This window comes from Urocampus carinirostris, chromosome 1 (assembly GCF_059441175.1).
Source record: "Urocampus carinirostris isolate Australia breed hairy pipefish chromosome 1, RoL_Ucar_1.0, whole genome shotgun sequence".
In the NCBI taxonomy this organism is placed as follows: Eukaryota; Metazoa; Chordata; class Actinopteri; order Syngnathiformes; family Syngnathidae; genus Urocampus; species Urocampus carinirostris.
In genome coordinates this window covers 8,446,633-8,469,916 of record NC_142349.1, presented here as the reverse complement: position 1 = coordinate 8,469,916, position 23,284 = coordinate 8,446,633, and the positions used below count along the sequence as shown (strand labels likewise).

The 23,284-nt window shown below is 38.7% G+C and overlaps 1 protein-coding gene and 1 pseudogene across 1 annotated transcript; both read left to right on the top strand.

The window, feature by feature from the left end:
* The first annotated feature begins 842 nt into the window (after positions 1 to 842).
* nptx1l (neuronal pentraxin 1 like) lies at positions 843 to 13,441 on the top strand. Its single transcript, XM_088355573.1, has 5 exons — positions 843 to 1,552; positions 3,059 to 3,266; positions 7,805 to 8,049; positions 9,036 to 9,215; positions 12,441 to 13,441. The coding sequence occupies exons 1-5, from the start codon at positions 1,118 to 1,120 to the stop codon at positions 12,660 to 12,662; spliced, it is 1,290 nt and encodes a 429-aa protein (XP_088211699.1). The 5' UTR covers positions 843 to 1,117; the 3' UTR covers positions 12,663 to 13,441.
* Positions 13,442 to 13,968: 527 nt separating this feature from the next.
* On the top strand, positions 13,969 to 14,060 carry LOC148373403 (U2 spliceosomal RNA; annotated as a pseudogene).
* The last annotated feature ends 9,224 nt before the right edge of the window (positions 14,061 to 23,284 follow it).

Here is a 23,284-nt window from a genome sequence, read left to right as displayed (position 1 = left end):
ATGAGGGATGGTGGGGGCAGGTGGGCTCTCCTCATCCTCCGCAGGAAGTACAGGCGCTGCTGTGCCCTCTTAACCAGAGATGCAGTGTTCAGTGTATATATATATATATATATATATATATATAAAACATTTACATAGTGTTTTATTTATCTATTTTTTTATTTATTCATTTATTTATTCATGTATTTATGGTTCTCCCTGTTCAAACAGAAAGGGAAAAAAAGGAAAACCCGTTTACCATTTCGGGTTTTATTTGGGTTTCCATTATGGAAGTCATGCAAAAACAACAATCTGAAGTCCTCGTAAGTTTACGTTTTTATACCATAATTTACTAGACCCGCCCCTGCATTTTATCCCTTAATTAAAATTAGATTTACACCCCTGTTTTAGCATGAAGGCAATTCTGTACAGTTGCTTTCAAAATCATATTAGTAGTAGTAGTAATTGTAGTAGTAGTAGTAGTAGTAGTAGTAGTAGTAGTAGTAGTAGTAGTAGTGGGTATAGTCATAGTAGTATTAGTATTAGTAGTAGTAGTAATAGTAGTAGTGGTAGACTTTGTAGTTTTATTATTGTAAGTAATATTGTTGTTTTTATTCATTAGCTGTGTGTTTGTGTGCGTATGTTTGTACAGTAAATCAAGAAATCACTGTACAGTACTTTGGATGTTGCTGTCCTTGGTGCTGAAGCACAAATAGCGATCTTATGAGAGGCAGAGAGAGAGAGAAAGAGACACGGAAAGAAAGAGAGAAAAGGCGATTGAGAGAGAGAGAGAAGGGAGTAGGGGATAGTGAACAAAGCTGTTGGTCAAGTCTGCAAACAATAACAGAGAGAAAAGGCGATCACGTGCAAGCCCAGGAGCAAAATTGAGGGGCTTTTCTTTAGGAAGTGACGCTGCCTCTGGTGCCTATTAATGAGGGACTCAAATTCCCTCCCCTTCGGTGGTGATGCAGTGAAGCTGCTCTGCGCACAAGCACGCTCTCTGTATAAAACAGGTCTTCCTCCACGCACGGATTACACGACACGGAGGAAGTCACTGCGGTTTCCTTTTTTTACATTAATTTTATTTATTTTTTCCAATTAAAGCAAGTCACAAACCCTTGAGGCCGAAATCCAAACAATGGAGAAAAAAAGCTTCCGGAATTTTTTTTTATTTTCATGCTTCTTGTTACAGAGTTTGTGTCAAGACTTTGGAGGGCAGACGCAATTTATTTGCACATCAGTCCCAAAGGATATGGACATTTGTGCGGCCACTTTACAGAACAGTTTCCCCGGCGATGACCTGAAGAGCACGGTGGTGCAGCTGCGGGAGACGGTCCTGCAGCAGAAGGAAACCATCATGAACCAAAAGGAAACCATCAGAGAACTGACCTCAAAGTTGGCGCGCTGCGAGAGCCAAAGCGGCGTCGAGGCTGGGGACGGGCGGTCTGGGGGTAGGAGGAAAGAGCCCGGTACCAAAAACACCATGGGGGACGTATCCAGGGGTCCCGCCGACACTCTAGCGCAACTCTCTCAGACTTTGCAGTCTCTCAAGCAGAGATTGGAGAACCTTGAGGTAGGTGTTGAATTCAGGAACAACATTAAGGAACATGCTTGATACGACTTATACTTGATCAAATACATTCGATTCAATCCGTCTTAATCGTTATATATGTTTAAGTTTCATTTAGAATAGAACTAGATGATGTTGGCAAATGCTTGAAATTCAAGTGATTGTGCAAACGACATTTAGAAAAAAATATGAATTAAGCTGGTTTTCCATTCTGTGATAAGTCATCACAAATTGTACAGAGAATTGGTCTGTATGGAATGCAATTGCTTACCCGTATATCTCAAATGAGGATTATTTAAGCGTAATAAATTATAAAAATACATATTGAAAAGTAACATGAGTGAAAAATAAGAGCAGTTACTTGGCTTCTAACTATAATAAATACATATAGATAAAAAAATGATTGAATAAATAAATAACTGCATACATGATTATATAAATCAATGTATAAATAATAGTAATAATTTTCTATATTAGTATATTATTCATGACTGACTATAATGTATTTCTTGAAATAAGCAAAGTTTTTACTATTTAAAAAAATTCTGATCTTGTTTTGTATTAACTCACCCGTATCACATTATTCTGCACACTTGAGGGATCTTTTTTTCCTTATTTTATTATATGTAAATGGATATGTTTTACCTATATTTTAATCACAATACAAGTAAGTTTAAGTATCATTTCTTTCCTCATTTTACTTTAAAAACAAGGTAAATATAGAAAAAAAGGAAAAATATGCTTACTTAACTTTTTTAACTTTTTAATTATACATTTTCTTGGTTAACAAGATTGAATACAATCACAAACATACTTATTAATTTATATTATTTAGGTATTTATTTTATGTGAAGTCAAATACATTAAAAAACATAAGACATTTGCAAAATATCATTAAAATGACTTAAATTACATTATTTCATTTTTTTGTAAAACAAATTTAATTGCAATATATATATATATATATATATATATATATATATATATATATATATATATATATATATATATATATATATATACACACAACATAGCACGGCAGAGCAGTGGTAAGTACGTGTGTGGCACAGTTCTAAGGTCTTGGGAACATCCTGTGTGGGTTCAAATCCAGCTACCAGCCTACCTGTGCGGAGTTTGAATGTTCTCCCCGTGCTTGCATTGGGTTTCCTTCGGGCACTCCGGTTTCCTCCCACATTCCAAAGACACGCATTTCAGGTGGATTGGCCGGTCCAAATTGTCCCTAGGTGTGAATGAGCGAGCGAGTTGTCTGTCCCTGTGTGCCCTGCGATTGGCTGGCAACCAGTTCAGGGTGTCCCCTGCCCACTGCCCGATGATTGCTGGGATGGGCTCCAGCACCCCCGCGACCCTACTGAGGATAAGCGGTGCAGCTAATGAGATGAGATGAGATATATACAACATTTTGAGAAACACTGCTCTATACTATCTATAATAAGTCTTATGAGTGGATCCCTTACATCAAGTTTAAAATGTATATTTCTGTTGTTGTAGCAATTCAGTCGAAGCAACAACTCAGTGCAGGCCAACAGCCTCAAAGATCTTCTCCAAAGTAAAATCGATGACTTGGAGAAACAGGTGCTCTCCCGAGTGAATAGCATCGAGGAAGGGAAGCCCGGACTCCGGAATGAGACGGAGCAGCGTGGGAGAGTGGAGTCCACGCTCACTTCTCTACACCAGAGGATCACTGACTTAGAGAAAGGTAAAAATTGCTTCAAAGGATGTGTGGTATTCCTGCTTTGGCACGTTTATCATCTATCTCACTAGGGAGCAAATATTTTTGGAAGCTTTACTGCTCTTCCAGCAGATTAAACAGCTTTATCCCTTCATTTCAAAACCTAAAACCCTCCAAAAACGTGTGCATGTGTTTGGGACATGGTTGATCCCCTGGCAGACACGAGCGGTCATGTGGCGCGACGAAGCACGGGATGAAGGTCGGAAAACGTCATCGCTCCTAGGGTGTTTTAGCAAATTAGGATTAAAGCAAATGTGGAGCATCGCTGGCGCGGATTTGTTGTGTAATGTATAATTCCGATGTAAATCCCCAGCAGGGGTCCTTACAAGTGATACTTGAGTATGCATAATAGTACAATCTTAATAAGAGATGAGTAGACAATTTGGCATCTGCCTGTTAACTTCTACCTGATATAATATCGTTAACTATACAGCTCTGTAAACAACCGTAGGCTTAACATAGATTAATGTGTAAGGCTAATAATTAATGCTAAATTGCTAAAATGATGAATGCTAATTGCAGAGAATGTAAATAGAAACAGTGTTAAACACAAACCCTGAGATTTAGCAGACACAGTCGCATGCAAAAAAAAAACAGTTGAAACAAAAAATTACCAAAATGTTATCGCAATACGTGGAGTGTTATTCATTTTATTTCGGTATAACACAGTATAATACATACAACATATAAAGCAACTTGCATAATTGTCCAACACATTGCTTGTCATTACTTACTGACGTGTTTCTGAACTAGTCTGACTTGAGGACTCACCCTTCCAGTCCAATAACAGGCTGCGACCCAGATCAAGAAAACCCCCTTAACTCAAATAAAAAGATTTTGCAGTTTTAAACAGTGATGGTCAAATATATTTTTCTTTTTTTCAAAAAACATATTTATCTTAAGTCTCGCAAATATATAAGCCTAAAATGCATATACTGTAAGTGATGCCCTAAAACTACTTTAAAATAGTTTGTACCCAAAATATTAAATCACTGTATATTTAAATTACATTTGATAATTAGTTGTGCAGATAACAAAGATCTATACACTGGTAAAAAAAAGCTTGAAATCCAACATTTTTAAAACATTTACTGTACCTTAAAGCAGTGCTTCAATGGCAGACTTATACAATATTGTCATATTTCGCAATAACTTTTTTCTTTGGCTTGATCTTTGTTGTCACTGTTTATCACTATTCCTTTCCCTTATCACTAACTTTCTAGGGACCCATTATTATGGACATAAAAAAGTAAATAAAATTAAAAAAATCACAATTAAATGAGATGTGGTCCCTCTCAAACACAATTAGGATGGTGCCAATTGTCTAGACAAGGAAAAGAGATCGAGCAGGGTATTTTCGCTACCTACTGTTAGGGAGTGTTAGCGTCGGGCTCATTAATCCGGCCCTCCAAAATGGTGAAAATAGAATGATAGTTTGTATAATGGTAAATAAGGTACTTTAAATACAAATTTGGCGTTGTGTTGGTGCTACTCATGTCCCGAATGTCTCCAAACACCGTTAAAATTTCTTATTTTTAATGAAGCATTTATATGTACTGTGCAAAAGGCCAAAATTCAAATAGCTGGCCACATTTTTAATAATGCATTTACATTATTTATTATTATTTTTCAACAAATTCCGTGCAAAAAAACTTTAAAAATTAAGTGTTCACAGAGACAGTGTGCACTAAATAGTGTCTCCTAGTGGGTAAAAAAACTAAATTCATTAAAGAAAATCAATATTGATTTAAATAATGACAACAAAACACACACAATAAAATGTAAATATGCAACTTTAAAAAAATACTCGTAGGTCAATAAATTAGGATCTCAAACATGAGCCAAACCTAAAGGGAACTGACATAATTGTCTCCCATCTTGCAGTTACGGGTACCTGAAAATCTCAAAAAGGCTGGGAAAAAACCCCCGAAGTAAAATGGTGTAATTTAGTCAGTTGTACTTTTTAGCTCTCATTTTTGGGTGCACCACACCACAAAGTGACATCTAGTGGTCAAATTATACACACTGTCCCGCTAAAACCGTGACTTAAAATATTCATCTCATCTCATCAGCCGTACCGCTTATCCTCATTAGGGTCGCGGGGGAGGCTGGAGCCCATCCCAGCTATCCTCGGGCAGTAGGCAGGAGACACCCTGAACTGGTTGCCAGCCAGTTACAGGGCACACAGGGACAGACAACTCATTCGCTCATTCACACCTAGGGACAATTTGGACCGGCCCATTCACCTGAAATGCATGTTTTTGGAACGTGGGAGGAAACCGGAGTGCCCGGATCAGGGGTCAGCAATAAATGATTGGTGAAAAATTAATGCCATTAATTGCGAAAAATTAATGGAATGGTTGCTTAAACTCATAAATCCATTTATTGCAAAATTTAAATAATTAGCAATTATTGCGACCCATTAATTGCGAAAATATTCGGGCTCATATTACCTATGAAAACCGTAGATATCAACGTTATTTAACAACGGCAATGCTTTTCTAAGAAATTTTTAGCGAAAATGTATTACTTTTGCACATATTTTTATTTCAAAACCTCAATTTTTGACGATGATTTTGAAGTAAGGCCGGCCTTATATTCGGGGAAACACGGTAGCTGTACGTACGTAGTGTGGTTGCAAAGCAGCTTTTTATTGGTCGGGACAAAATCGGGCTTGTTGATTGGCTCACGTTTTGCCTCAAGCACATACGTCCTGGATGCGCATATGCACACGTTGTACACCACTACTACTACGCTGTATTGATTGTAATCTTCGCACGGTTATGGGACCGAAGGAAAAAACGGTTAGAGAGTACTTCACGCAGATTGATGTCGTCAACGGCAAATGGCGCTGCTCGTGTGGCGCCGAGCGCATCCAACGGCGCAACACCGGTTGGAGCAATTTGGAAAGCCACATTAAAAGTCAGCACTTGAAGAAAGAAAGTGATGCAAAGAAGCAGGAGTCATCCAATCCTGGATCGATAGAAAATTTCCTGTCGTCACCGGCTAGTATACCATTAAATTACCAATTAATGGCTAGAAATCCAATAAATACCCATTAATTGGCCTTGCCACGAAAAAATTAACATTAATTTTTTCGCACTTAAATATTTATTTTTTTTCCAAAAATCAATTACTGATGACCCCTGGCCCGGAGGAAACCCACGCAAGCACGGGGAGAACATACAAACTCCGCACAGGAAGTTTGGAGCTGGATTTGAACCCACGACAGGTTCCCATGACATAAACTGTGCCACACAAGCGCTAACCACTGCGCCGCCGTGCTGCCCCGACTCAAAATATTGATTTGTTTTAAGTGTTTCAAAATCAATTTAGTGAAAGAGTCTATTAATAAACAAATCTAAAGATGAAATTTAACTTACATGTCTGTGTGTAAATTAATTCCTATATGTTTATGAGACCAACTGGATAGGTCTAGTTTTATCTATTTTTCTGACTCATTGTCGAGTTTTCGATTCAAGGCTCTGTCATACTTTTTAACCCAATGTTGCCTGCAAACCCAAACGTTTGCCTACCCCTACCTACGGGCATCTTGGGTCATACTATGGGCCACTTGGAATTTTGTTTAGAAAAAGAACAAAATCAGTCTGAAGTTCTTATTTTTAAAAAGTATAACATTCAAAAAAGCACCATGTGCTAACTCTTAAGTGATTGTAAATGTAAGTCAGATATTTATCCTAGGTAGGTAAGGAAATCAGCATTTTTTGGGCACATTAACCCCATTTGTAGCTAGGTAAGATTACATTATGCTGCATACCCAATTTGTTATTAATGCACTTTTTTGTATTAGACATATTTTCACTCCTTTGACAAGTCAACGGTATCTGCTCTTGTATCTGGTATCGATCCTGTCTGTCCCGTCCTGTCCGGCATCGACCCCGACTGTCCCGTATCTGCTCGTGTATCTGATATCGATCTCGTCGGCCTCTGGCTTCCTGTTGTTCCACGCCGGACTTCTGCCTTACTTCTTCCGCCCAGCGATCGCCGAATCACTGGCGTTTGTGTTAACGTACATGACTGCCCCATTCTCGTAAAATAAAGCTTGTGTGAGAAACGTTATGCATCTGGGTCCTCCTCCTGTTCCGGTTCTGACAATTAGCATATTAAAAAATGTGGCCCACAAGTTACAATGAAATTTACGACTGGTATTTTTACGCACTTTTATGATGAATTTATGCCTGTTTTGAGAATTTCATTGTTATACATGAAATGACTGTTTATGTTGCTGGCGTACATTGCAATAATTATATTTTCTAGACCAATTTAGGGAACTCGTCTATCTACCTGCGACACAGTTTTCAGAGTGGTTGGGATTACCTAATATTTTTGCTGTCCTGGACAACTTAATATGGTGGGTTTGTACTTAATGGAGAGGCTCTGTGAAAAACCAGTTGCTGGGGTAGCACTAGAGGCAGCACTCTGCAAGACGACTGCATCATCCAAAATATCTGCCACGCAAACACATCTCTATTTCCTTTAAACAGGTCAGCGAGAAAACAGGCCTCTGGATAAATTCCAGCTCACATTTCCACTGAGGACCAACTACATGTACGCAAAGGTGAAGAAGAGTTTGCCGGAGATGTACGCTCTCACTGTCTGCATGTGGCTCAAGTCCAATGCATCCCCTGGAGTAGGCACGCCTTTTTCCTATGCCGTTCCTGGTCAGGCTAATGAGTTGGTGCTCATCGAGTGGGGGAACAACCCGATGGAGATCCTGATTAATGACAAGGTTTGTCTGTGTCCCAGTGTTGGGTGTGTTACCAAAAAACACATTATTTGTTAGTTACTTGTTACTTAATTTTAAAAGTAATTGTGTTATCCTCAGATTACTGACACCCAAAAGTAGTGTGTAACTCTGAAAGTAACTATCCAGTTACAAATTACCGCATTGAGGCCAACCCTTAAAACTGCTTAAAATAGCCACATAATAAAAGAAAAACAAGAAAACACCTTCACCGACCTGTGGAACCAGTGAATCATTCATATTTCTTGGCCTGTGCAATCTTGAGAGCTAGTAAACTAACACACCTGAGACAGCCCATTTTGTTTTCTGTCTTTAAACCACTCGAATAGTTTCTTCTCCATTTCTGGGTAATGTCCAAGACGTTTTGTTTTTTCTGCAAGCAAAACATTTCGAAATCTTTTTACGTAAATTCCATTTGCCCCGTTGCTCTACTTGTTCCTGTATAAGCCACACCCCCAACCCAAGCGCTGCAAAGCATTCGCTACTGCTTACGCTCAACCAAGTATGCGAACCTGACCCCTGACTTCATTGTTTTAAATTTAATAATTGTGAATATGGCTTATATGTGAGTATATACGGTAGGGAGCATATCAGAATATCAATAGGGAGAAATTACATCACCTCATACTTTGTCCTTGAGATGGTAAATGTATTCAGTTATATACAGTACCTGCCCACTTTGACCTCTTGGTGCTTTCTGCATTGTTTTTCTGGCAGATTGAGGGATGCATATTACTTCATGAGCAAAGTATGAACCGCATAGAAGAGAAAACATTGTAATTCAAAGTCAGCTTTTAATAAGTCACTGATTACCGCACCATTTTAATAAAACAGTTGAGTTAAATAATTTTATTAATGACGCAATACGGATAATAGTAATTGCAATCCAGGAACACATTCCTTTGTAACATGTTACTCCCAACACTGTTGGTGGGTGTTGATTAAGGTCGATGTATTGACATTATTTCAAGGTTGCAAAACTGCCTTTCCTGATCAACGATGGCAAATGGCATCATATCTGCGTAACGTGGACCACTCGGGACGGAGTGTGGGAAGCTTTCCAAGATGGTGTCAAGAGAGGGAGCGGTGAGAACCTGGCCCCATACCATCCTATTAAACCACAAGGTCTGCTGATCCTGGGTCAAGAGCAGGTAACAACATCAACTTGTCACATGGGCAGTACAGGCTGTATTTGTGTCCTAGCAGCAGCAGTAATTTACAATTTCTTGTAGTTGTCACCTTGTTTCATTTGCTGACCAAGCTTGAAATAGAAACTGTGTATGCAAATCAATTGCTCTTTAGTAAATCAGCCATGGGATACCTGCATAGACTTTCTTTATGAACTATGCAACAAACTCTAACTTTTAAAGTGTTGTAAGCCTGTACCACGGGCCGCAGCCCACTCCAATAATAACATTAGTGATAAAAAAATAACAATGATAATAATAAGCCTAAATCATCTGTATAATCACGAGACCACTAGGGAGGTAGATGACACAGGAAAGGCATTATCTCAGGAGGGTATAATATTTGTCTCTGGTACCATCAGTAAAAACAGTATGAGATAAAATTGAATGCCTTTCCTATGTCATCTACATCCAAAGTTAAGCAATAAAATTTTCTTAAAGGCACAGCGTGTAATCTTTATCTCTTCCTATAGGTAAACAAAAGGCATAAATGATTATTAAAATCAATACATTTTGAACATTCATCTCTGGTACCATGAGTAAAAACAGTGTGACGACGATTTAACATCTAAGGCCTTATTCTTTGCCAGCTACAACCATAGTGGTCTACAAGGTTTACGATGAGAAAATGTTTTTAAAGGGACAGTGTGGAACATTCACCCCCTCTAATCATCTCTTGCACTGTGAGTAAAAATAATGTGATGATGAAATAATATCTAATGCCTTTCCGTGTCATTAACATCCCTAGTAGTCTAGGTGGTTAGGATTCAGCACTCTCACTGCTGATTCACGTTGTACCTGATGTATTGCAAGTGTGGGTAGCGATATTTTTGCGTAATATTCTAATATATTACTGTAAAGCTTTCTGTATAATGTACACCCAACCTTTGGGTTATTTTGTGGATAAAAAAGCACATTTTATATAGTATAGGCAGAAAATGAGTCAACTTTTATTTATTTGGGTACTTTTTCATATGGGTCCGAGGCCCAGTGGTTACTGACCAATGCTTTAAGGCGCAAGTCCAATTAAAAAATAAGCTATAAAATGGTGAATGCTATTAATCTAAATCGGAAATTAAAAAAAAAAAAAACAACACAACAACATTGCAGTGTTGGGGAATATCTTCCACGTTCAAGTCTTTCTTCTAAGTCCAGTCTTCATTGTTTGTAAGTGGTGTCTATTTTCCCAATAGTCTACCTATTTGTCCCATTTGTCCATGGTACAAACAAGATATCCACACCATGGAGCAGTGGGGGGATCTTGTTTGTACCATAATCTTGTTATTACTTTTTTGCTAGCTTTAACCACATACTCATCCTTTTTCTGTAATATTTCATAGATTAGAGCCCCTCAAATGTTTTAGATATGCCATATCCAAATATTTTCCCAGTAATCTTGTATTCTTGGGCAAATCCAAAATATATGTATGTGGTCCATGTCTACCTCTCCACATGTTCTCCAACATGATTGTTGAACCTTAGAAAAACCTCTCCTAATTTTCGGGGTGATAAAAAATCTGACGACATTCTTCCATTTGAATTCCTTCAGATTCCTGGAGCCTTTAGCTGTTTTACAAATATTCTGTTATCTTTGAATCCATCTCCTTTACCGATTTCCTTTTAATATAGAGTGATGAATGCCCACTACATGCCAGCAAACATTCATACATATCAGAAATTGCTTTAAAAGTTTTACATTTCAAGACTCTTTCAAAAATGTCGATGACTTTATGACCAATCCCCAGTTTTATCTCTTTGTGATAGTGTTTTTTTTAATCTGCAGCTTGCCATTTTCAACTATCCATCTATCTATCTATCTATCTATCTATCTATCTATCTATCTATCTATCTATCTATCTATCTATCTATCTATCTATCTATCTATCTATCTATCTATCTATCTATCTATCTATCTATCTATCTATCTATCTATCTACCTACCTACCTACCTACCTACCTACCTACCTACCTACCTACCTACCTACCTACCTACCTACCTACCTACCTACCTACCTACCTATCTATCTATCTATCTATCTATCTATCTATCTATCTATCTATCTATCTATCTATCTATCTATCTATCTATCTATCTATCTAAAATAAAAAGGAATGATGTGCTTTATTTTATTTTTAATAGTGCCATCTTAAACCGCTTTGTTAAACAAATTAAGTCATTGAATGTACTGTGCTACCTCATGAGCAGATAATTAGTATATAAAAAGTATATAAAAATCTACTGCCACCTACTGATATGGATGACTATTACAATCCCTCTTCTGAAGATAACAAAAATCCTGAATAATGGCCTGATTTTTGGGAAAGATAAAATTGAGCAAATTCCAGCGGCACACTAGACAAGGTCTCACGGCACACCAGTGTAAACACTGCTTTAGAGTCTTGTATCTAATGCAGATTTTCCACCTCAAATACACCTGAATAATAATAATCCATAATTTAACTGTTAACGTGAAAATAGCCCTAACTACTTACATGCCTCGAATGTGATAATGGTCATACTGATGCACTGTAAGGCCATTATCGCACATTATATCATTTGGAAATTCAGAACTTTTTCATCAATGTTTTCTACAAATTCATCAGATGTTGGTAGGCACTAATGGCATGAGCAATCTGTAAAAAAGAAATACTTAATTCATTATTCGTCAATTATCAATTGTTTTGACGAACTATCTTATTATTATTTCATATCAATACAAATTGATTGGTGATTTCAAAAGAACTATTACTTTCAAAATGTACGTTTTTGACCTTTTTCTTAAAAAAACAATAACTATCAGTAATGCACTTTTTCATATGTTTACGGAATGCAATCCATCCATCCATTATTTGCACCGTTTATCCTCAGTAGGGTCGGGGAGGCTGGAGCCCATCTCAGCAGTGGGCAGCGGACACCCTAAACCGTTTGCCAGCCAGCAACAGGGCAGAAATGTCACTCGCTCATTCACACCTAAGGACATTTCAGACCGGCCAATTACCTTCCATGCATGTTTTTTGGAATGTGGGAGGAGACCTGAGTGCCCGGAGGAAACCCACGAGATGCAATATGTATATCAGTACATAATGTTTAAACTACATTGGCAGTTTGTAGAAAACCAACCGTCCGACTCGCAAGCCACATTCAAAAGAGATTTTAGGAGATAGTAACGGAGTCTGTCTTTTTTTTAGGACACTTACGGAGGAGGCTTCGACGCAACCCAAGCGTTCGTCGGGGATCTGGCCAACTTTCACATCTGGGATCGCAAATTATCCGTAGGAGAAATCTACAATTTGGCAACCTGCAGCAGCAAGGCCCAAACGGGCAATGTTTTTTCTTGGCTAGAGACGAGCCTGGAAATTTATGGCGGCGCTTCCAAGTGGACATTCGAAGCATGCCGCCACCTTAACTGAAGAGCGAAAACTGGAAGCGGATCCGTTTGACGCGCCCCCCCTGCGGTTGCGTCGTCTTTGACGGAATTTGAGCGATCCGTATATATCAGACGCTCGACGCTGGTTTAAGAAAAAAATGGGGACAGTTGGTTTTTGGTTGTTTTTACCTGGATTTCTCTTCGAGAAACTTCTTTGGCAGTGAACATTTACAACTTTTTGTGATGTTCAAGGATGCTAATGGCAACACCAATGAAAGATTGAATGCAGTAGACGTCATTTAGTCTTGAAAAAAATCACCAAAACATCTTCCTGGTGATATTTCTTTTGTTTTGACTGTCAGCGGTTTTCACTGTGAAGACCGACAAGGCAGAATGCGATGTTCAACAGATCACCTATGCTTTTCATTCCCCCTGCCCCGTATTCCGCTTGATGTGAATTTGTGTGAAGGGTGACATGTCATGCCCATTGCCAACATTCAAGCCTGAGTGCCTTGGGCACATTCATGGGTGCTTGTGTGTTCTTGTCGGTTTTGTTGAGCTAAATTTCCCAAACATGTTTATTATAACGCTTCAGAAAAGGCGCTGTCCTGCATCAAGGTGACATTGGAGCGTTTTACAGAATGTTTGTACATTAATCGGAATGTTCTCTGTACAGTAACAGCATGTCTTAACATTTGTCATCTTCGCTTTTACTGATGGATCTGCAGGTGGACATTTTATACTGCATTGTTATATGCTTCAAGCATGGCAGCACTAACAGATGAAAAAGTTCTAGTTTTTGTAATAAATTGTGATACTTGACTGAAATTAGTGATAATAATTTTATTTTTCAAGTCACTGCATGCTCAAGATACACCAGCTTTCAAATGTCCCTGTGCCTTTGTGAGTTTACTCCGGGCACTCCGGTTTCCTCCCACATTCCCCAGAAACCTTCATGTCAGGTTAATTTGCCAGTCCAAATTGTTCCTAGGTGTGAATGAGCGAGCGAGTGAGTGACTTGTCTGTCTCTGTGTGCCCTGCGACTGGCAACCAGTTCAGGGTGTCCCCAGACCACTGCCCGAAGAAGGCTGGGATAGGCTCCAGCACCTCCGTGACCCTACTGAGGATAAGCAGTGTAGATAATGGATGGATATTGAGCTCTTCCTTTTGTTGGCCAGTCACAAATATGGCTTTTTCTTTGCCACCCTGGCTTGAAGGTTTAATCGTAGGCAAGTACTTGGATCGGATCTATAGAGCTTGCTGAAGTTCCAAATGATTTGAGGAACTTACCTGTGACCGTGAGATTTTTAAAGAATCGGCATGTGGTGATCTAGATTTGTGTACTAGCCACATTGATTTTTGCAATCCGGAGATGGAATAAGAGCTTGCTCTGTCCACTCCACGCATCGGCCTGGTATTGCAGTATCTCCGGGATCGGTGCATCCGCAATGATCACAGCAAGGCTTTAAGGCTAGGACCTTAGCTTGGCCTTTTGGCTGAGAGTAAGACTAGACTTTGTAGCGTATTATGAACTGACCGATAACGGATAATGGATAATGAATAACGCAGATAGAACAATAACCCTTAAAAATCCCCTCCCCCCCCTGGCTTGAAGCCCTGCATCTTGCAGTGGCCTCTTTACTGTAGATATTGACACTGGTGTTTTGCGGGTACTATTTAACCAAGCTCCTAGTTGAGGACATGCAAGGCGTCAACTTCTCAAACTAGAGACTCGTATGTACTTGTCCTCTTGCTTGGTTGTGCAGGGGGGCCTCCCACTTCTTTTTCTACTCTTTTGGGGCTCTTCTCTGAAGGGAGTAGAACAGACCGTTGTAGGATATCTTCAGTTTCTTGGCAATTTCTCACATCAAATTGCCTTAATTGCTTGGAAAAAGAATCGACTCTCATGGTTAACACGGTCAGTTTTTCTGAGAAACTTAACTGTTTTTTACTGTCCTAACATAAATACACAGTGGTTTTTAATCATCCATTAGCCTTCTAACGCAATTAGCAAACACAGTGTACTATAAAAAACCTGGATTGCTGGAAGTGGACCTATTGATTTAAAAAAACAGACATTTGCAACTAAAATGGTCATTTGCCATATTAAACATGTATGGGATGTATTTTGATTAGTTTTATGTAAGCTTCAATTGAAAAAACAATGCTTTTCCTTAAAAAACAAATACAAATTCCAAGCAACCCCAAAGTTTTGAACACTAGTATATGTTTGAAGTGGGAATTCCACACAGTAAATTTGGTTAGATTATTTGTTTTTCCAGTGTCACTCGATTGAAGTGTAAAATTTGAGACCAAATATAAGTCACAATTATTTTGGGTTCCAACTGTTTACATCAAAAATAATAATAAAAATGAAAAGGCTGACAGGCTCTATCAATAAAATGTAATTATGAGAAAATATTGGTGTGCAATATTTAGTGCCTTGTAGAGATAAAGATAACTTCAATGATAATTGAAAAAATTCAAACTATCATATAAACGTATTTTTTATTCAAATACTTGTAGCTCGAGAAATCTTATTAATTATTTTACATAACATTAGCCACAGATAGAGGTAGCTAACTTCTGCCATTTTGCTGCCACAGTTACTCAAAACCTTGTAAGAAGCTGGGTCCCCGTAGTTAGTACACTCTACTTTAGAGCACTCACTTTTGGTTGCTCAACACAATACAGTGACATCTACTTGTCAAACAGTAAACACTGTCCTTTTAACAAATAAGGTTAAAGGACAAGGTCCTAACTATGGTTCTTTGTAGGGGTGGCTTTAAATATTTTTACATATCTGAAATCGATACCAATGCTTTAGGGATAGAACGATTACAATCTTGTAACAAGTGATTTAATTATATTTAAGTTGTAAATAATATTTGGATTATTTTTCTTGATAGTTATCATCCAATTGCAGCTCAAATGTCCACCCCCGGTAATGCAAAAAACAAAACAAAAAAACACTGTCTATCTGTTTGTATAAAACTGTAAAGCAGTTAAAAGCACACTGTAAAGACAGCAGACCCAAGTTTACCATTGAAACATTTGAAGCAAAATCGAAAGACGAAGCCAATGGAAACACTTCACTTACTTCGAAGATAATAGCTGTCTTATAGATAGTAAAAGCCCTATGTTAGCACTGGCCTGCAATCGTTTTCTGAATTTTATTTATATTATCAATACCCACACCATAGTTTCTACCAAGACTAATACAGATAGTTTTCAATGCCGATACCTGATATTGAAATAACAAGTACATACAAATTCCTCCTTTCCCCTGACAAAATTACACATTTTTATGAGACAATAGCTGTAAATTCCAACACAACATGTTTTTATTAAAAATGCAATAAAATAATAAAACCATAATAGTCATTTAATTTTCAGTAACAAGTTCTAAATCTACTGCTATGGGCAGGTGATATAATGTTGACCACTGTCACGAAAACAAGTATCGCATCGTTGCAGATTGAAGGCTTTTTAAAGGAATTGGTACTCGCGATAGAGATCGATAACTGTATCAGCTTCCATCTTGTGGCCATTTTACAAAAGGTGAGTAGAAATTAAAAGAATAATACATTGCCATTCAAATGCATGACAGTGAGAAAGGGAGATAGTTATAGAGATATATTATAAGCAAATGTGTAATTTAAAGAAAATATTCATTCAATTTTGATATACATGTTCAGAAAACTTGAACCAATGCATATAATTGATGCTACAAGCTAGATAAATGGAATAATATTGGATAAAAATACCACAAGTTAGAAGTGTATGATTTTAGAGGCTTTTTCGTGGAAACCAAACGCTTTTCAATAAATTCTTGCTATTGCGTCTGCATAGATTCATTTAACACCGTTGTACTACTGTCAGAGTCAGACCAAGCTTTTCAGTACTGAACCGCTTTCAACAAGATGTTGCTTTTAAAGAACCTTTCAATCTAAACAATTTCGATGCACTTGAATCATGGCCGGCACATTTCATATCTTGAGCTACTTTTCCTTGGAGCGACCAAGGTTGTTTGGTCCCATCAAAAGCAGGTCAAAAGTCACACTAATTGGTTTCTGGGTTGTTTACCTACCAATCAATGGGCAGACTTTTCCCCAGACAACAGATGAACTGTAGAACATCTCCAAACAGCTCCTATGTAGGCGACTCAGGCGATTGGGTTTCAGCAGGGATTTGTTTGACTTGCGACTATTCGCTAAAAGTCACCTCCCGGCAGAGGACTACAAACATTAGATCCTTGCACACTGAGAGATGTATTGATGCACACACACATCCAGAGGGAGTACTTCCTGAGTGGTCCTGAGTGGTTTCTGAGAAGCTCAGCTAAAATTGGATGACACCTCACAGATGCACTGGTTTGGGGAGGTTCGCCCCCAGAGTAAGTTTGCTTTTGTCTTTCATCCAAAATAATCAAGCTGCCCTGAGCTCTTCATCCTTCTGCTTAATATGAAAAAAGTATGCGCCTCGCACGCTCCCCCATGTTCTGCCATCAGTGTCGTGACAGGCCTGTGTGCCAAGAACGTTCCCACTAATCTGCAAGGCTTGAAAGCCAACTAGGTTGGCTCTATGTCTCAGCCAGGACCGTACAGACTCTGAATCCCCCTCCGCAGCAAAACAGAGAACTGCAGGATTTCAAGCTATGTTTCAAAGGCTGTGAAGGGTTGTTCATCTTCTACTAACATCTTTGCTGAACTGTGTATTACTAAACTAGCCTTCCACCCGCTTTCCTGCAAGATAATGACCGAAACAAGCTGAGCAGGTCGGGATTCAAAACTTTGCAGATCAGGTGATTTAAATCTGTGCATTGACTATTTCGGTTAAATGTCATCCCAGTCACACATAGCTTTGTTAGGAAGCCTCTGGGTAATTTTTTTTCTTTATTGAGTTAGCTTAGCCCCACCTTTATCAAACATTCTTTGTTTTACTTGTTAGCTTTATTAAGTTCTTAGTGCTGTGTAGATTAGTATTAAACATGCACCATATTCTATCTTCATTGAGTATTTGTGTGTGTGTCAATTAAAATAACATGAACCGCTACAGTACAACGCTCTCACCCAAATTGATGTGTAGCCACCTTCATTTTATGACTGATTACAAGGTTTGTTATTTATACTCCTGATATAATTATGTAAAACATAAGTAAACAAGTTGTCTCTTCAGATTAATCAACTAATTTATATAAGTATTGTATTCCCATCATTGTTTCAATGTAAACTATCATGTGTGTCAATTTATTAAAATATGGTCAGGTTAAGAGTGGGGTAAAAGCTTAAAACTCTAAAGTCCTTGAAAGTCACAGTCCTGCATGTTTTAAATTTCATGTGATTTTATTGAGTACTAATAACTGAACTTCAGTGTTTCCAGTAAACACATTCAGACATTAAAATTAAAAAAAAAAAAGCAAATTAAGTTAACACAAGGGTTTTTTCCTCTTCTTTTTTCTAACCTTGGGTAAATGTTCAAGATTGACATCCCCATCCCAAACATAATAACAGTGTAAATAATTGAACAATTCTGTTGAATGAGATTTGAAAATGACAAAAACACATTGATTGAGATGCAATGCAATCAGCTAACTAACGAGCTTTTTTTCCAGCCAAACACAAAACATTACATACCAACCTCCTGCAGCCAGGGGTAAACAGACCATAATCAAAAGTCACAGTAGGGCAGAAGCAAATATCACGTAGTGGAAGAATGCTTACTGTGCTCTTTATGGGGGAAACACATGAAATGTGTCACCGAGTGGCTGATGAAAAATTCATGGCAAGGGAGAAGGAAAACAAACACAAGCTGGATGTGTGCTTCACAGGAACGTAAGTGGAATGTCCCACCGAGGTTGAGAATGATCTTTCAACTGCAACGTATAACCTTCTTGACACAGAAACAATTCTTCATGGTTTTTTTATACTAAGAAATACATATTTCTTAGCCTGTGGGGTCTACTATACTGTGCATTGGTTTACTTCTATATTACAACTGTAATTTAAGAGTGTGTTTATTTGTTTTTCATGTTTATACTTTATATCAGCCATGATTTCCGGAACCTCGTGCAACACATGAATATCACATTCTTTTTTTTTTATACTTTTCCCCTTTGAATGTGTTTCTTCTAAAGCTCATAAACAACCTGCCAGTGGTGTAAATGAGCAACAGCATCTGTTGTGGATGTGTTCTGCTTCTGTAGGTGAACCTTAGGCCAGCGTGTGTTTGGAAGACAGGAGAATCAATGCACAGCAGTGGAATAAAATACACATGAGGGAAAAATTCAAAGTTTCCCTTATTCTCAGAGCTCCCTAAACCGTATTGCTCAACCCCCTGCGCGACTGAATGCATAATTGATTCCCTAGTGGCAAGGGAATTTCCCATACGGTTCATGATTTAAGCTTCAGTCCAAATTCCTGCGAGAAAAAGAAGCTTTTCCTCAAAAGGTATATTTTCTCATCACATGTGAAAGAACGTTAGACTTTACTAATTCAATCAACAAAACACAGCCTTTCGATAACAGCATTTTTATAGTTCAACAAAAAGCCCCACCCAATAACACATTGTCATATTGCAACATTTCAGGCTTCAAATCTAAAGATCAAAAAACTAAAATACTTTTCTAAAAATCAGCAATATGTCCAACACAAGCATAAAAAGGAACAGTATTTGAACATTTTAGACTGGATTTAAAACAAAAAACTAAAAAGTAGATGTTGTAAAAAGATTGGACCCCTGTTTTCTCAGCTCAGCCAACTGACTCCAGAAGTTGCCTGATAACCTCTGAATGACCCCATCTCAGCCAGAATGAAAAAGAGTGCACGTGTGTGTCACTAAGCCTCAGTTAATATCAAAACAGAGAGAGCATGAGACCACTGTAAACATATCAAGATCTGGCAGTCCCTCTCAACTTTCAGCCCAAACAAGTAAAAAAACTAACAGGAGAGACAACCAAGACGCCGGTAATCACAATGGATTACCTGCAGGGATACACAGCTGTGGTTGGGCAATCTTTGCATGAAACAACTATTGATGTACTCTGCATAAATCTGTCCTTTGTGAAAGAGTGGCAAGAAGAAAACCCTTTCTGAAAGGGTTTGACGTTTACTAGAAGCCACATTGGAGACACAAATAACATGTGAAACTACATACTCTTGTCAGATGAGACAAAAACGGGACTATTCTGGTTGAATGCAAAGTGTTATGTTCAGTTAAGAGTAACACTGCACATAACTGTGACAACACTGTCCCCACGGTCAAACAGGGTGATGGCAGCATGCTGCTCTGGGGTTGCTTTTCTTCAGCAAGTACTGGGAAGATCGTTAGACTTTATGGGATGATGGATGGAGCAAAATACAGGGCGATTCCTAGAGAAAATCTATAGGAGTCTGCAAGAGACCTGAAAATTCACCCTCTAATATATATTATAAATAAAGCACAATCTACAATGGAACGGTTTAAAACTAACAATCCAAAGGTGAATGCCAGAGCCAAAGTCCAGACCTCAAACAAATAGATCATTTGTGGAAAGGTCTGAAAAATTCTACACTCTTAATAATCATCCAACCTTAAGGATATTTAGCTGTTTTGTGAGGATGAATGAGCAAATATTTTTTGTTCCAAGACGTACAATACCTATAGAAACATACACATATTTTTGCAAGGCACTGTACCGGTGTATACTGCACAGTATACAGAACTCATCCATCACAGCTACATTTGTCTGTGGCCAAAATAATAGTTCCATGATTCATTCTTAGCTATTCTTTTAGTGTGTACAGTATGTTTACGTTTTAGTTGTTTTTCGGATCCAGCACCAACTCTGGCTGAGTGCAAATCTCTGACACGAGACAGTACATTTCACTCCAGAGTGTCTTGACACTTATGACATTTCTTTGTAGCCCTCACAGATTCAAGACACCCTGTGCTGGATGCAGTGAGACGCCTGGTACAAAACCAAAATACGCAGTTCTTTTCTCATATGAATAATGGATCATTTCTTTAACCATGTGTCTCTGTCATTCTCTGTTCTCTATATGTAATGTTAATCCATTTCACAGCATTGGCAATACTTGAAGAAGGAAACAGTATCTATATTATTAATGATGTCACTTGGGCTTGCCCACATGTATACTGCATCATTATTGGATGCATTATTTAAAAACAGAAATTAATCAGAGTTATTCGTTACTACATTTAATTTTGTAATTGCGTTACCCCAGATTACTGACACCCAAAAGTAGCGCGGTACTCTAAAAGTAACCATATAGTTACAAATTTCCTCATGCACTCACATTGATGTTGACCCCCTAACAAGAAAATGATTACTCCAACCAGTGGAAGCGGTAAACTCTTCATATTTCTTGGCTTGTGCAAACCTGAGAGCTTGCAAACAAACACTTAGCCAAGACACTCCATATCCATTTTTTCTTTGGGCATCAAACCGCTCGAAGATCTCCTCCATTTCTGGGTAAACACGTTATTTTTTTTCCCAGGCATGGTGTATTGTAAAAATAATTCTAAAAAAAAACCCCAAAACTCTGATACTGGGTTGTTCGTTTGTCTCATATAATACCTTAACTGTTCGTTAAGATTGCTCCAAAAATCTGATATCTGTTCCCAGTATGACAATTTCCTGCATGTAAACGTAGTCAATGATAGATCAGGCATATGCAACGAGAAACATCGGGCGAGGTGGGATGCTGCTTTCAAATGCCAAGAAACAGAAATCCTGGCATTTGTAAAGTGACCCTGTAACTCTGAAGAATATGCTTTTATCCGTGGAACAGATTAATAGTGAATTTCAAAGAACCTTTCAATCGGCGGCGCAATGGTTAGCGCGTGTGCGGCACAGTTCTAAGGTCTTGGGAACCTCCTGTGTGGGTTCAAATCCAGCTACCGGACTTACTGTGCGGAGTTTGTATGTTCTCCCCGTGCTTGCGTGGGTTTCCTCCGGGCACTCCGGTTTCCTCCTACATTCCAAAGACATGCACTTCAGGTGGATTGACCGGTCCAAATTGTCCCTAGGTGTGAATGAGCGAGCGAGTTGTCTGTCCCTGCGTGCCCAGCGATTGGCTGGCAACCAGCTCAGGGTGTCCCTTGCCCATTGCCCAATGATGGTATGGGCTCCAGCACCCCCGGTGCAGCTAATGAGCTGAGGAATACTTTAGACTTGTTATGGTTATGGTCTTGTTAAGACACGCTGCATAAGAAAGCTGCATAACACAAGTGGTTAAGAAATAGAGATTGGCGAAACGGAACAATAAAATCAATCCAACAGTGAATAATGCTCTAAGCAAGCACACAGTGTTTCTTGGGTCTTCTTTTTAGAAAATCTGATCCTGATTATTATGTCACATGCCAGAAAACTCATGCTAGTCACATATAATTTCCCAACGAGACGACCGAGATAATTAAACATAACCATCTCAGTTTCAATAAAAGATATAAAAGCAGGCCCACATCTCATCATCCTGGGAAAAGCTTTGCCTCTGAGCAGCCAGATAGATACTAATTAGAGGAAAGTCCATTCTTAGGCGAATGACAACCATCCCCCTATCGGTCCCCAGCTCAACTTAACATATTGCTATCTGAAAATAAAGGGAGCATTCATTTTTTTAATATTTTGGGCTTTAAATAAAGTCATACCATCTTTATCAAGGACCATTTGTGAGATTGACTGTATCATTTACATTTCTACTTTACAGGGAGTTGAAGTGGTAACGTTCACAGTTAAGCCCCAAGCACACCTTCAACAACTACGAGAGGAATTCGGCGTCAACGCCTTTGGCTGCAGAACGCCAATGGAGTCGTGGCCGCAACACATGACGTTATTTTTAGCTACGCCGTTTTCCTCTCCTCCCTACTTTGTCTAGCTCATGTGTTAACTGACCATACGACCGTTCAGAATAGCGACAACCACAGAGTCACACAGCGATTAGGAAGACACATGTAGTTATTTCAATGTTATAAGGATATAGTTAACTCCAATAGATTGTACTGTCGCTTTAAGAATCAGTGACAACTTTTACGACATGCTGCTGAAATCCTCTTTGGTGTTACTATGATGGTCTTTCATCGAGCTACTTAATAAAAACGAAGTGTTCATCTTCCATGAATTATTTAATTCATGACAGGATATATTTATGACTTCGCCGAAAGAAAATGCGAATGAGGGCTGCGTTGCGTTAAATGTGAGCCCAATATTTCTACACTACAGCTCCAGTATAGATAGGGGTAAACGACTATATGCTGGCCATCTGTGCTGAGGAAGGGTTGCATGGCACATACAGGTATATACATATATACATACATATATAGATGCTAGGTCCTTAGCTCGGCCTTGCAGTACCTCCGGGAACGGTGCATTCGCAATGATCGCAGCAAGGCTTTAGGGCTAGGACCTTAGCTTGGCCTTTTGGCTGAGAGTAAGTGTCCCGGCTCCTAGGCTTTGTAGCGTATTATGAACTGACCGATAACGGATAATGGATAATGAATAACGAAGATAGAACAATAACCCTTAAAAACCCCAAAACCCCATATACACACACACATGAGCGAGTGAGTTGTCTGTCTCAGTGTGCCCTGCGACTGGCTGGCAACCAGTTCAGGGTGTCCCCTGCCCACTGCCCAAGGATGGTTCGGATGGGTTCCAAGCAACCA

What these genes read in the sequence shown, in the direction of transcription:
- nptx1l (XM_088355573.1), top strand. Translation starts at nt 1,118, where the DNA reads ATGGAGAAAAAAAGCTTCCGGAATTTTTTTTTATTTTCATGCTTCTTG. An exon ending in AGAGATTGGAGAACCTTGAG is followed by an intron (nt 1,553 to 3,058) that starts GTAGGTGTTGAA and finishes CTGTTGTTGTAG; the next exon opens with CAATTCAGTCGAAGCAACAA. An exon ending in GATCACTGACTTAGAGAAAG is followed by an intron (nt 3,267 to 7,804) that starts GTAAAAATTGCT and finishes TCCTTTAAACAG; the next exon opens with GTCAGCGAGAAAACAGGCCT.